The sequence below is a fragment of the Triturus cristatus genome, chromosome 2_1 (assembly GCF_964204655.1).
Source record: "Triturus cristatus chromosome 2_1, aTriCri1.1, whole genome shotgun sequence".
NCBI classification, from domain to species: Eukaryota; Metazoa; Chordata; class Amphibia; order Caudata; family Salamandridae; genus Triturus; species Triturus cristatus.
The window spans coordinates 1,092,004,340-1,092,019,919 of record NC_140581.1 but is presented as its reverse complement, the minus strand read 5'-3'; the positions used below and the strand labels follow the sequence as shown (position 1 = coordinate 1,092,019,919).

General features: G+C 42.3%; 1 protein-coding gene across 2 annotated transcripts in view; it reads right to left on the bottom strand.

Annotated features, from left to right (window-relative positions):
- Nucleotides 1-10,161, bottom strand: part of LOC146866404 (serum albumin-like) — a 462,125-nt gene extending 451,964 nt beyond the window's left edge. For both annotated transcript variants that reach the window (XM_085636474.1, XM_085636475.1), the window contains exon 1: nt 10,050-10,161. In XM_085636474.1, the coding sequence (XP_085492600.1) occupies nt 10,050-10,122 (73 nt within the window). In that variant the 5' untranslated portion in view covers nt 10,123-10,161. The remainder of the gene's footprint in view (nt 1-10,049) is intronic.
- Nucleotides 10,162-15,580: the final 5,419 nt, after the last annotated feature.

Below are 15,580 nucleotides of genomic sequence, written 5' to 3'. Positions count from 1 at the left end.
TCTCTTATAACAGATCTACAACCCCTCACTTTTCTAAGCAAATGAGTGGCTTTGTTGATTAACCAATCCTGAGTTTGTCTAGCTGTGGGTGGGAGTTTTGGCACATCTACCCTGTATATGTTCCATTTCTTTTCTTGCCCTTCTGATGGTCTTGTTCAGAATTTATTTGAATTTAGTATAGATGAAGCCTGTCGCAAGTACTGTAGATCATTTACTTTTTTACCCATGGCAGATTCCCTTGATGTGAGCTTGTCTACATTTGGCATATTACAGTTTCGACCAGCTTCCAAGGAGGCCCTACACAGCTCTCTTCCCAATTTAGCAGCCTCAGAGGTCAGTACTATGTGAGGCCGAGTCAAATTGCAAGATGTTATGCCATTGTGAGGGGTGCCCCCGAATTAGCTTTTTCTTATTCAATTGTTTAGATTATTATGGTTTTATTGTGCATGAATTATATATATATATATATGTTTGTGTGTATATATTTATTTTTCACTGAAAAAGACAAATGTTACAGAGGCGTTATAGTTAGGAACTAGAATGAGAAAAAAACACCAAAATTCAGGTTCAGATTTTACATGCTCAGATCCATAGAAATCCAATAGTTATAGTTATACTTATCTCAAGAAACTATAACACATGTCCTAAGGGGACCTAACCCTGCATCATGCACAGCCTTCAGTCATGTGCGGTGGTGAGTCAGCTGCAGGGCCTGGCTGCGGCCAGGTCCTGCAGCCAACCCCCCGTAGGCACCCACCCAGCACCTTCCACGGCCTTCAGCAACATTTGCTAAAACAGAAGTGGCAGTGGTCAAAAAATTTTGTCTACAGATAGAGAAAACTAAGAAATGTGTCAATAAAACAGTTTCTGCATTTCTCCGAGACCACAACATGGGCTCTAAATATCATAACAACTTACGGTTTGACATGGATGGAATATATCGAAATGATGGGGTTCATTTCACAGAGAAAGGCAACAGGGTGTTCCTTCACAACTTCAAAGACTGGATCCTGTTCGAAGTGTGGTAATCATCTGCACACCATAAATGCAATAGCTCTTTTAAGAGTCAGCCTTTTTCCCTATCACTGGTTCATTTTCTTTTTAGATCCGTTTTTCATTTCTTACTTGGTTCCATAGATCTGTCATGGATTCCCATCCAAAAGCACATATTCAATACAAAGCAGCACATTTAGGATTCTAGACGGATCCGCGGATCCATTCACAACCAAAAATACTCATTTAAAACAGCAACACATTTAATACAGTGGGCATGTGCATGGCTTTATGAGTCTGTGAGTGGATGTATTACAGACTTTGTGTGTCTGTGTGTCTGTGGGTGTATGGGTCACTAGGTGTCAGTACTGGAATGGGTGTGTGAATGGCTGCATGGCTGTTTGAGTGGGTATGTGAGTGGTGCTATAGGTATGTCAGTGGGTGTGTTGGTGTAGGTTTGGGTCTGTGAGTGGGTGTGTGAGTATCTGTGTTGTTCTATGAGTGAGTATGTGAGTGAGTGGATCTGTGAGTGGGTGTGTGGGGGTCTGTGTGAATCTGTGAGTGGGTGTCTGTGTGGGTCCGTTAGTGGGTGTCTGAGTGTCCTTGTGTATCTCTGAGTGGGTCTGTGAGTGAGTCTGTGAGTGAGTGGGTATCTGTGTGGGTCTGTGAGTGGGTGTGTAGGTCTGTGAGTGGGAGTCTGAGCATTTGTGAGTGGGTGTGAGAGTGAGTGTCTATGTGCATCTGTGACTAAGTGTGAAAGTGAGTGAGTGAGTCTGTGACTGGGTGTGTGAGTTCCTGTGTGGGTCTGTAAGTGGGTATATGAGTTTTTTTGTGAGTCTGTGAGTGGGTGTGTGAGTGTCTATGTGCATCTGTGACTAAGTGTGAGTGTGAGTGAGTGAGTCTGTGAGTGGGTGTGTGAGTTCCTGTGTGGGTCTGTGAGTGGGTGTATGAGTGACTATTTGGGTCTACGACAGGCTGTGTGAGTTCATGTGTGAGACTGCCATTGGGTGTGTGATTGCCTGAATGGTTTTGTGAGTGGATGTGTGAGTGTCTGTGTGGTTCTGTGAGTGGATGTGTGAGTTTGTGTTTTCCTGTGAGTGGGTGTGTAAGTGTCTGTGTGGGTCTGGGAATGGGTGTCTGAGTATCTGTGCACATCTCTGAGTGGGAGTGAGAGTGATTAAGTGGGTCTGTGCATGGGTGTATGAGTGCCAGTGTGGGTTGGTGAATCGGTGTGTGAGTGTCTGTGTGGTTCTGTCAGCGGGTGTGTCAGTGCCTGAGTGGGTCTCAGAGTGGGTTTGTGAGTGTCTGTGTGGTTCTGTCAGTGGGTGTTTTTGAGTGCCTAAGTTAGTCTGTGAGTGGCTGTGTGAGTGCCTGAGTGGGTCTGTAAGTGGGTGTGTGAGTACCTGTGTGGGTCTGTCACTGGGTGTGTAAATGCCTATATGAATATCTGAGTGGGTGTATGGGTGTCTGTGTGGGTCTGTGAGTGAGTGTGTGAATTGCGCTATGGGTCTGGGAGTGGGTGTATGAGTGTCTGTGTGGGTCTGTGAGTGATTGTGTGTGGGTCCGTGAGTGGGTTGATGAGTGCCTGTGTCATTCTGAGAGTGGGTGAGTGGGTCTGTGCATGGATGTGTGAGTGCCTGAGTGGGTTTCTGAGTGGGTATGAAAGTGTCTGTGTGGTTCTGTCAGTGGGTGTTTTTGAGTGCCTATGTGAGTCTGTGAGTGGATGTGTGAGCGCTTGAGTGGGCCTGTAAGTGGGTGTGTGAGTTCCTGTGTGGGTCTGTCACTGAGTGTGTAAATGCCTGTATGGGTATCTGAGTGGGTGTGTGAGTGTCTGTGTGGGTCTGTGTGTGAGTGTGTGAATTGCACTATGGGTCTGTGAGTGGGTGTATCAGTGTCTGTGTGGATCTGTGAGTGGTTGTGGGAGTACCTGTGTGGGTCGGTAAGTGGGTCCGTGAGTGCCTGTTTCAGTCTGAGAGTGGGTGTATGAGTGTGTATGAGTTTTTTTTGTCGCAAGATTCACAAATCCTTCACGGAATCACACGCGGACCGGCACTGAGCACAGCAGCAGGATCCATGAATCCTCGCGCTTAGAAAAAAAACTAAGACAATTTTTTGACCTCCATGCATACCTCGGCGACCCCTCTTACACACCCATGGGATCAGAGTACCTCTACCCTAACTTCAACAATCAGTTCACACTTCAAATTTTAAGCCCTTGGACCGCGCTCCAAGAGATATAATGGCACACGCAACTTTCCTGACAGGTTGTGGCCAGTCAGTTACGTCATTGCTGTTGGTCCGTGGATTCGCAAAACATCACGGTGGATCCACAGAGGGTCCGCCTCCCTAAATTTACAACATTGATTTTTATTTAATACCTACACAAGTACTGAACGGATTTACACCAAATAACAAAAAAGTTTTTTTCTGAACCAAGAGCTAGCTTTCTGCCAAATTTAATGTGATTTCATTCAGTAGCTTGGGCTGAAGTCGTGTCTAAAATCCCAATGGGAAATTGCATGGGCAAATGTGTTTTGGATCCCCACACTTTTCTTGGCCCCCACTTGATGGATCACCCTGTAATTTTCAAAACATTAAGCAGCTGGACTCAGGTGTGTACTAGTTTTGAACTTTTTGCGAAGATTTGTCAAATGGAGCCAAAGTTATTAGCAAAACAAAAAATCCCTTTCCTATGGAAACTCAGTCCTTTTTTACAACTACCTACTGGCGACTGCCAGTAGGTAATATATGTGTATATGTATGTAGTGTAACATATATAATAAAAATATTTATTTTTCATTATGTTGATTTGATTATTATTTTACACTTATTCATTTTTTAACATTACTTCAAATATATATATATATATATTCACTGAAAAAACCATACGTTTCACACACGTTACAGTTACGAATTAGCATTTAAAAAACCTTGCAAATTCACTTAAAAAACCATAGGTTTCACACATGTTATAGTTAGCTGGACATTTCACTCATAAAAAAACAATGAAATTCCCCCGTTATAGTTAGTGCAGGCAACTATAACTCACGCGACCGCAATCCTCTGCTGATGACGTCAGATATTACATCACTGTATTTAGACACTTATTTACCCATGTCTTCTTCCATTAATCTTTAGCTATACATATATTACAAATATTTATTTTTCAGAAAGACACATATGTCATCAGTGATGTAATATCTGACGTCATCAGCAGAGGATTGCGGGTCGCGTGAGTTATAGTTGCCTGCACTAACTATAACGGGGGAATTTCATTGGTTTTTTACGAGTGAAATGTCCAGCTAACTATAACATGTGTGAAACCTATGGTTTTTTAAGTGAATTTGCAAGGTTTTTTAAATGCTAATTAGTAACTATAACGTGTGTGAAACCTATGGTTTTTTCAGTGAAATTGTACGGTTTTTTAAATGCTAAGTTATGTATTTATACATTTTACTTTTTTTCAGGTTTTTCACCGTGCACGCACCATGCGCGCACGGTACGCTTCGCTCACCATGCGCGCTCTGTGGGCACTCGGTGCGTTTCGCGCACCGAGCGCCCACAGTTCGCAGTGCTGTGGGCACTCGATGCGCTTCGCGCACCGAGCACCCACGGTTCGCAGTGTATGCCGTGCGCGCAAGGTGCGCACACCTCGCGATTTAAAAAAAAAAAAATGTTTTTTTCTTCCTTGGGGGTCCTTCTGTGACCCCCTGAGCAAGGCTAGGGGGTCAGGAACTGTCCACTCTGTCCCCTCTTCAGGTTCTCCACCTTTGTTTTTCACCCCCTCAGACTGCGAGAGACAAAATGGCGGCCGACACTTCCTGGTTTCGACCGATTCGAATGTTTACCAACATCTAACAACCAATCAGAATTGCCCTCGCACACGGCAGGGTGCGCGCACTGTGCGCGCACGGTGCGTGCGTACAGATATTGATATGCTTTTAAATGCTATTTTCCCAGGAAATACTGAACAGATTTACACCAGACCTGCAAAAGGCACTTCCTTGACCTTATGGCTACCTCTCTGCCAAATTTCACGTAATTCTGTTCAGCCGTTCGGGCTGTAGCTGCGACTAAAGGTCCTATGGAAAAATGCATGGGGAAAACGCGTTTTGGGACCCCCCTTTTTCTCGGCCCCTGCTTGACGAATCCCCCTGAGACTTTCAGGGTAGGAGCTGAGCGGAGCGCCCCATTAGTTTTGAAAATTTAGCGAAGATTCGTCAACTGGCGCCAAAGTTATTCAAAATAGAATTTTGAGATTTCCTATGGAAACTAGGTTGTAACTATAACTATCTACTGGCGACTTTATATATATATATGTATATATATATGTATTCACTTAAAAAACCATAGGTTTCACACACGTTATAATTAGGAATTAGCATTTTAAAAACCTTGCAAATTCACTGAAAAAACCATAGGTTTCACACATGTTATAGTTAGCTGGACATTTCACTCGTAAAAAACCATTGAAATTCCCCCGTTATAGTTAGTTCAGCTAAATATAACTCGCCCGACCGCAATCCACTGCTGATACGGAATACTCCCGGAGTGCTGTGCTTTGTCCGTGAGCGTGGACATTGTTGGTAGCGTGGATTTTAAACGCGGACACCACCGCGTTACAGCACCCGCCTACGAGTGCCTTGGCCCTTGGTGCAACTTGGTAGCGATAATATATATATATATATATATATATATATATATTTATATACAGGGAACTGAATCCTTTTGAGGCTGCAGCAATACTGGACTGTAATTTATTGTTGTGAACAATAAAAAAATTTTTAAAGTGGTATAAAAACGGAAGGACATGGCAATGCCCAGAAATACAAAATGATGTATTATGGACCAGGTAGTCCTAAGAACTGAGAAACTATGGATCAGTGACCCACTTTAATACTTTTTTGTACTGAAACAACTTGGACACACTTGTGTAAAGTAGGGGTTTTGTTTAAAACATGTATACTGATTTCCAGGGGTTAAAAACTATATAATGTGATGAACAAGTTTGCTATAAAGCGCGAGCATGTCAGTCCTTCCTCACTGTTGATAATCAGGGATTTAAAATTCATGCACATCTGTTCCTCATTTTCTGCATATGATTAAGACCGTTGTTCGGGCGAAACGCATAATGCATACTTGCTGGTACCTGCTGAATTAAAAAAACATGCTTTATTTCACTCCCGACTGGAGGGCCTGTTTTCTCGCATGGTGAAGGCTTTGTGGGATTCCCTTTGGCGTATATATATATATATATATATATATATATTACCTACTGGCGGTCGCCAGTAGGTAGTTATAGTTAGGACCCCTTTTCCATAGGAAAACCTCAACATTCTATTTTGAATAACTTTGGCGCCGGTCGATGAATCCTCGCGAATTTCTCAAAATAGGTGGGGCGCTACGCTCCGCTCCTACCCTGAAAGTCTCGGGGGGATTCGTCAAGCGGGGGCTGAGATAAAAGGGGGGTCCCAAAACGCGTTTTTCCCATGCATTTTTCCATAGGACCTTTAGAACGAGCTACAGCCCGAACGGCTGAACAGAATTACTAGAAATTTGGCAGAGAGGTAGTCCCTAGGTCAAGGAAGTGCCTTTTGTAGGTTTGGTGTAAATCTGTTCAGTAGATTCTGAGAAAATAGCCTTTAAATCAATATATATATCTGAGCCCGCTTACGGTACGCTTACCGTACGCTTACCGTAAGCGTACGGTGGCGTGCGCGAGCGCGATTCTGATTGGCTCTTAGATCTTAGTAAACATTCGAATCGGCCGAAACCAGGAAGCGGCGGCTGCCATTTTGTCTCTCGCACTGAGTGTTGTTTATCAGACAAGATGGCCAAAAACATGTTACGGGACAACTCCCTCCCACATAGTCATGTTGAGGGAGTCCCCAAACATCCCCCAAGAGCAAAAACGGTTTTATTTTTTTTTCGGCAATTTCGCCGAGTACGCTTACCGTACGCTTACCGTAAGCGTACGGTAAAAAAAAAAACACTATCCACACTTACCCCACCCCCTGTGCTTTTGGTGGCCGTAGGCCACCAAATGTACAGGGCTTATTAATAGGTAAAAAAAACTAAATTTTGGCAACATGAAATTATAAAATCGAAATAAAAAAAACACTATCCACATGTACAGGGCTTATTAAAGTTGATAAAAACCGTGCACGGAACGAACTGCGTTAAGTGGGCGCGCACGCCTCGAATGGCGTAAAGTAACTTAGCATTTAAAAAACCGTACAAATTCACTGAAAAAACCATAGGTTTCACACACGTTATAGTTAGGAATTAGCATTTAAAAAACCTTGCAAATTCACTGAAAAAACCATAGGTTTCACACATGTTATAGTTAGCGGAAATTTTACTGATAAAAAACCAGTGAAATTGCCCCGTTATAGTTAGTGCTGGCAACTATAACTCACGCGACCGCAATCTTCTGCTGATGACATATGTGTCTTTATGAAAAAAAAAATATTTGTAATATATGTATAGCTAAAAATGTATGGAAGAAGACATGGGCAAATAAGTGTCTAAATACAGTATTAGCATCAGCAGAGGATTGCGGTCGCGTGAGTTATAGTTGCCAGCACTAACTATAACGGGGCAATTTCACTGGTTTTTTATCAGTAAAATTTCCGCTAACTATAACATGTGTGAAACCTATGGTTTTTTCAGTGAATTTGCAAGGTTTTTTAAATGCTAATTCCTATCTATAACGTGTGTGAAACCTATGGTTTTTTCAGTGAATATATATATATATATATATATATATATATATATTCATAGTGATAAAGGTAAAATATAAAACATTATTATAATGTAAAATACATTTTTGCATTCATTATGTTACGCTATATATACATTTATATGAATACAAACATATATGTGTATGTATGTTTATGTAAGTACATATTTATATATAGTATAGTATTAAATGTTAGTGGGATATGTTTAATTTACCTTATATTAAATTTATATATTAAAATATTGAACATTTACCACTTTAAACTCTATTTATATTTAAAAAATCAATATTTTCTGTCTTTTTTTGGACGAAATTAGTGTCAAATATTATTGTACTTACCATTATAGGAGCACGATTTTGTGGTAAACAATATTTTTGACACAATATTTTTGTCAACAATATTGTTTACCACGATATTTGTCAGTTATCCTCATTACTTTCACCTTGTGTCAGGCAACCTTAGACGTTATGCTTTGTTATTGCGTCCTTCATTGTTCACTGTATTATTTCAGAGGCCTTCTTAACTTTTACATGCACTGACACATCCTGGAGGAAAACAGAACTATAAAAAGACCATAAATTAAAAATAGATATGATTGCCATTTTAAGGATCCTTTCTAGGAATATTCTCGGCATACATTTTGAATTCTCAAAGCTGAGTTTCACAAAGATAATTCAGATAGTTGCAGATTTTGTCATTGAGTTGGAGACCACTTTACACCTAGTTTTGGGATATGAAATGTTTATGAAGGAATAGTATTATACCACCATAAATGATCATATAGCCTTCCCCTCCCCTTTAAAACTGTGTAAAAATGATAACTTTGCAGTACTAGACAGACACTTATGGGCCTATTAGGATGGCGGGCGGACTTTAGTCCGCCTGCCACCGTAGCAGTGCTGGGACCGGCCGCCAGTGGTGTGGCGGTCCCGCACCTGCAATTAGGATGCCACCCCCACCGTGGCGGTGGCATCCTCTGTTCCCAGCATTGTGGTGGGCGGTGCTCACAGCACCACCCACCACAATTCTGTGGCTGCACTGTGTGCATTTGCATGCACAACGTGGCAGGCACCATGCGGTACCCCCCATGTGCCCCCCCACCGTCCCAACATCCAGGGGGCCGCAATGGGCCCCCAACTCAGGAATCCGCATGCCTTTCCGTTGACGCCACGGAAAGGCTGCTTCCCGCTGGAATCCTAATATGGCTGGAGGTGTCTAGCAGACATCGCCACCATATGCAACCCTTTTCTGCCCGGTCGACCCGTAGACCGGGCGGAAGAGCGGCGGATGGTCTTTCCGTCCGCCGCGGTCTCCCCCCCGCCATCATAATATGGCGGGGGGAAATGGGAGGAGGAAGGGGTATGATGTAGGGCGGATCGCCACCACCATGTGGGTGGTGGCGGTCTGCCCTACATCATAATAGATCCCTAAGTTCATGATCCACCCAGCACTACAGACAGGAAAGATGAGGCAAAATCAAGTGTCATGCTGATGCCAGAAGATTGCTGCTACAAAATGAAACTTTGTAGTGCGATAGAAACGTTCAAAAGCGGCTTTGGCCATACAAGTCCCAGTCCCATTAAATGCTTCACATCAGAAATTACACATCGACTAAATACGTACAGATGCTGTCTGTGATTAACAAAATGTGAAACCGTAGACACAATTATCTGCAGTCATTGCAACTTCACTGGATTAAATACGCAAAGCTTTAAGGTAGAACCTGCAATACGTTTGAGAGATTGAAATTGAACATTATTCACATATGCCCTGAGTCAAGGGTAAGGTTCATTTATGTCATGCAAGCAAAACAAATCCCTGCTCTGACGCAAATGTTACTGAGCTAACTATCAAAAAGGTGCTTTGTGCAAAGTCTGCTGTACGCCAAGAACAAAAACCTAAACCAGTTTATGAATTACACTAGACTGTGATAGCTGTCGATATGCAAATCTTCTTGCTTCCCATAGTTCTTTGCACAGAGTTCAATTCCGATGGAACATATAATATTTTGTTAGAATCTTTTATTCCTGGCTAAAGTTCTTATGTTTATTGTTTTGATTTGCCCATCATTCAAATATCAACTTATGCTTCTATGTTTTTAATCTTTATTGTATATGTCATACAGTGCTTTTTGCCCATGTGAAGTAGTTTGCATTTTGAATATGTCTGACTATATGCAAATCTGGGTTGCTGTGCCTGAAAAGACCAAAAACATGAGCGCTGTGTCTAGCCTTAGCATCCAATCAAATAGTCATCATTATTACCCTCCCAATCTCAAAATCAAGAACCCAGAGCTGTTTTTTTGTGTCTTACCTCTTTTCTTCAAGATCCCCGATTCGATGGAGCTTAGTAAGATGACAGCTAATGTAATAGTTACCCACTTCATGGTCGTGGCCTGTTTTGGGAATGGTTAAGAGAGGCTTCACAAAACAAAGAGAAGGGATTTATTTTATGCTATTTCAGGTACACCTCTGTGAATTATTTACTACTCCAAGCCTGATTAAATATCACCCCTCCTCTGGAAGTCAACAAATGTGAAAACAAATCTTGGCGTGACATTTGTATACTAGATCTCCTCACCTATAACCTTTAGTCCCAGACAGTTTGCCAATCCTCTTATCACATTTCAAATAAAAGAACTTGAAAAATAGTCTACTTGCTTGTATTCTCGCCTTTGCTCTGTTAAAAACGTATCATATTAAAATACGTATTTATTGCAGAAGTCATCAAATGATGGAAGGTTTCACGATTGCAGAATTTAAAAAATAATAAAAATAGAAAATGCACGACCATTTACTGGATCTGCGGCGTCGTAACCTGTTTACAAACCATCTCTTGAAGGCTGCCTCCAATAGAACATAATGTGCTACATGGCCAATCGACCTTCATGGAAGCCCGTTCCATTCCGCAAAGGATAGTTAATCGGAGAATACCCTTGTATCCACGATTAATTACATCACAGCCTATTTTGATCACAAGCACCATTGGCCACAATATAATACCATTCTGCACCTCGGCACAGGTGCAGAATAGAGGAGCCCTCTTGCTGTCTCTGAAGGACCGCACGGTAACTCCACAAGTTAATGCTGTAGACAACACAGAGCATTGATTGCGACTCCATTTTTCAGAGAAGTATAGATATATTTATGAGTGCTTTGCATCATGCTTGCCCCATGCAACGTGGCACAAAGCCCTAAGTCAGATTTATGAAGCCACGCAAAGTCACTTTGCATTGTTTTAAATGGCGTAAAAAATCGGGGGTAAGGCAAGGAGGCGTAAATCGCTGCGTTGCCTTACTTTGTGCAAGGGAGACGTTCCATGAGAATTGCAGTGGGCGTTCCCGCACAACTCCTATGGTTTTTGACGCAATTCCAGAATTGCAAGACCTTGTGAACCTGGAAATGGGCCAAAAAGATACGCGTCCTCAGGTGAGGTGTAGCGAGGAGAAATATCTTAATTTTATGTCTCCTTGTTTTTTTCCTATTCCTATGTGTGCTGTATTCTGAAGCACACAGAACGCTGGAAAAAAGCAGGGTATTGTTTTTGTGAGGGAATGTACCCCTTCATGCACAAAAACAATTGTGCCTACAACACAGACACCCTTGCACCATGATGCAAGGGTGCCTGCATTGGGGCTAGGCAGCCAAAACGGCACCAGCACAAGGGGGAAGGACAGGAATGTGCCGTATTGGATAAATACAGCTATTCCTGCCCTTTCCCTGTGACGCAGAGCAGTGCAGCAGGTTCCCTTGCTTCGCTGAGCCCAAATTTCATAAATATGACCTGTAATATCTATAACACATGCACTAACTCACAGAATTAAACTATACAACTGTGCATTATGGCTAGAGACATTTACTTAACAATTAGCACACAGCTCCTTTGTGTGCACATATGAAGAATGGGTTCCTGATGTAGTTCTTGACATTCTCAGTACCTTAATCACATACACATGCACACAGGCTCACAGGTACATATGATAACACAGACTTGCCCTCAGAGATACAGAGTGTAAATGCAGATGTGCTAACTGTAATATGCTATTTATTATCATTGATGAGAGTGAATCAGGGTCAGAACAGTACGCAAAGCCTTAGATGAGCCATGATGCCCCTTCCCCAACAAACAGTAATTTGTGTATGATGGTGTATGTGGTGGCAAATGATGGTTGGTGTCTTCTTGTAGGTGTTTGTGTTTAATGAAAGGGGTGCCCCTACTGTTGCCCTGTGTGTCTCCTGCCTCTCCTGCAACTCATGCCTGCTGTAGACTCTATATATGGACTGTAGAAAACTTAAAATCCTCACAAAAAGGAAAAAAGGCCACCTTTGGTCATTAGACCTTTCTCTATGTTCTCACCTCTTAAGCCTTCCAGATTACCTGTGTGCATTCTACTTTGTACTTGAATGTTCTACACTTGTCAGTTGATGGTCTGGTCAGCTGGAGAGGTGTAGTGCTCTGCTGTGTCTTAATAAACCTATCCTGTAACTTAACTAGAAGTATCTTGTGATCTATCTACATCTTTTATCTACATCACAGACCCTGATCCCTTGGGTTCCTAGTTGCTTCTTGCCTTGACATTCTAGCATTTTGTGTGCCCCTCTGCCCCTCTCTGACCCCTTGTGGCTCCCACTTGCCATGGATTCTGTCTGTGGGCACCCTATAGCCTCCTATGGTGTCCCCTACCACCCTGTAGCCTCTATGTGTGCACCTCAAAGTCCCACTATGCATCCCGACCACTTGCAACTCCTTCTCATGTCCACAGTCCCACTTCGGCTCTAATGGGCTACCCTACCGTGCAGCACTGTCATGATTCCCCACCTAGACTGTAAGGCTGTGCCAGGGAACACTGTCAATTTAGCCTCACTTAGATTGTAAGGCAATGCCAGGTAAAAAGTTTAACCAAAGGGATTAAAATAAATCACAATAATTAATCATGCATAATCATGCACATAAAAAACCACACCCCTGTCCCGTTTAACCAGCACGACCGTGTATTTGAAAAGTGTTTACATATGTATTATGGTGTTATGACGAATTTTGTTATGTACCTTGTGATCTATGAAATTGTGATTTACGTCATGTTGTTTCGGTCTCATTTCAGTATTTAGTTATAGTGATTTATGAGCAGAATTCAAGGTGTTTAGATGAGCAGAATGTTTAAGATTTTAGACGAAGAAAAGCAACACTTGCAATCTCAAGACGGTTGAGTTACACGCGTCTGCACCAAAACATTGCATCAAAGGAATGGCCCCTAGCAACGACATGCTACGCTGTGCTTGCGTCGGCATGGTGGCCATCTTGGGTGCGGCACAACTATTAAAGGCCACACCTCTGTTCTGGAAGGTGTCATCATCAGGAAGAGTCGGTTTCCAGGGACACTTACCTGAAACTGACGCGGCGGTCCTGCACTCTGTGTCCTGATTCCGATTCCATTTCGACGTCGACCCTGAGGAGAAATGAAAGAAAGCTAAGTGCATTGCTTAATTTTTACGGCACCCTTCACAAGAACGAATATCATTTGCAACAAGTGTTTTTGATGAAGAACACAAACTAATTTTTGAAACTCTTGTTCTTAAAGCTTCAATTTAAGGAAAGACAATTTAAGAACAGATTGTTTTAGTATTTTGGATACCAAGGACAGAATTAATGTATCAAGGACACAACATTTTGTATTTCAGTAACAGTATTTATTTCCTTTATCCTAACTTTGGATCTAGTGGTGGACACTGGAGTTTGTGTGAACACTGTTAGTAAGTATCATAGCAAAAGTGATAACTAAAAGTATGTTAGGAATCAATGTATGTATTAGTACAAATTTGTGGTGTTTGTTTTCCTAGCACTGCAATCACTGAAGAGCTTAGTGAAGTAAACTACGCCGAGTAACATCGCTGCAGAACTCCATCCTTTACATCCCCTACACAAGAATCCCCGGACGCCCCGCCTAAGAACTTTAGCTTGCAGGTAGAAGTGGTTATCTAACAAAGGGTATTTACATGTGTAAGGGAGGGACTAATTTTCTAAATAGAAATAGAAAGTACTGATAGTCAGTTCTTGTTGCCTCGCAGGTCGACAATAAAGATTCTTCAAGCGTCAAGTATCCGGCTCTCCTCCCTGAACCGTACTGCGTATCCTAAGTGAATTGCAGAATGTGCAGGCTATCAGGTCGGGTACTGCAAAGTTGGTCCATAACGTCTATGCGAAACTCAACCTTGCAGGCTTAAGGTAAGAACGCATGGTTAGTCTGATAAGCAGCATCTCCATATCTCCTTAACTCACTGTTGCGCCAGACTCGGCTCTGACCCGCCCCACCCCTCTAGCCCATCTGTCTGTCCTGCTCTGTAGGCCCTCTGTGCTGCTAGCCTGCCCTGGAGCACCTCTGTTTGAATATATGTTTACCAGCGACCGCCATCTTTGAAGCTGACTTTAAGATTACACTTGTTGCACACTGTTTTTGCTAGGCAATCATAGGGGCCGAGTCACAGAGCTAATCTGAGATAAAATCCTAAACTTACTACCAGTTGAAGTGTTGGGTTTCGATGCCATTGTGATGTGTGGCCAGTGGCTTTGATCACTTGAGGTGTTTGAGTTTTGATTATTGCCATTGTGATGTGTGGCCAGTGGCTTTGATCATTTGCGGTGCTTTCTTTGCGATGTGTGACTGAGTGAGGTGCACATCCAAAGTAATAATTTGATGTATCTAGTGTATATATATCTTTCTGATCTTTTGCAGGATGTCCCATATATTTTCTCGAGTGTTATCTCGTATTATTTGCTGCTTGTTAATTCATGGTATTATTCATGCATTTAACTGTTGCATTTATCAAGTGTATTATTATTGCATGCATATAAATATATATATATATATATATATATATATATCTGTGTATTTGAATTTTGTGCATTTGGCATCTGGGAAAGCCTTTCTGTTAGAGAGCATTTTGAAACATAAACCCCCAAGCCTTATTCTAAAAAGAGAGTCTTTGCATTTTGTAAAATAAAACCCTTGCCTAAAGGTGTTGTTTGTTTTGTGTTCTGTCTCCTGCTTCGCTCTGTGTGTGTTGATCCACCATGCGGGAGATTCTGTATTATCTGAAAGGTGAAGCAAGACAACCCCAAGCATTGGCATGTTCTGTTCCAGGGCAGTGTTCCACCATAAAGTCTATTACCTGTAGAGAGATGGACCACCTCCACAGTTTAGGACTCTCACCTCTCATCTACATTACCATCTTAGGGGCCTCTGGTCAATCTGAACCCAGAAGTGAGTCCCAAACACTCAGGGTCTTCGGGGCATATATCCCAGCCCCTTTCGCCATCACAACGTCACTTTCAGTGACGTTGTGATGGTAATAGGGGTTTTGCCTTATTTAAGGCAGCGTTAAGCCACTGAACTTGGCGTAATGCTGCCTTGTAAATAAGGCCTCCCCTTCAACCAATGCTTAGCGTTCAGGGTGTTGTGGGTGTTGCGGTGGTCGTTTCATGGCAACACCCATTGATTTTGACGCTGCCCCCTATTTACAAGGGCAGCATAAATAGGAGGCAGCACCAAAACTAAGACCGGGGAAAACCTGGTCTTAAGTTGGCGAAATGAGGAGAAATGCTTTATTTCTCATCGTTTTTGCTTTTTCCATGTGTGCTGCCTTGTGCAGCACAGATTGAAAAAGCAAAAAGCTTTGGATTGTTTATGTAATGGAAGGTCCCCCTTCCTGCACACAAACAATCTTTTTTTTTTTAATAGCATTTTGTGACTTTCATGTGTGCTGCATTAAGCAGCACACATAGAATTGATAAAATGGCATTTAAAGATTGTTTATGCACAGGAATGGGGACCTTCCTGTACATAAACA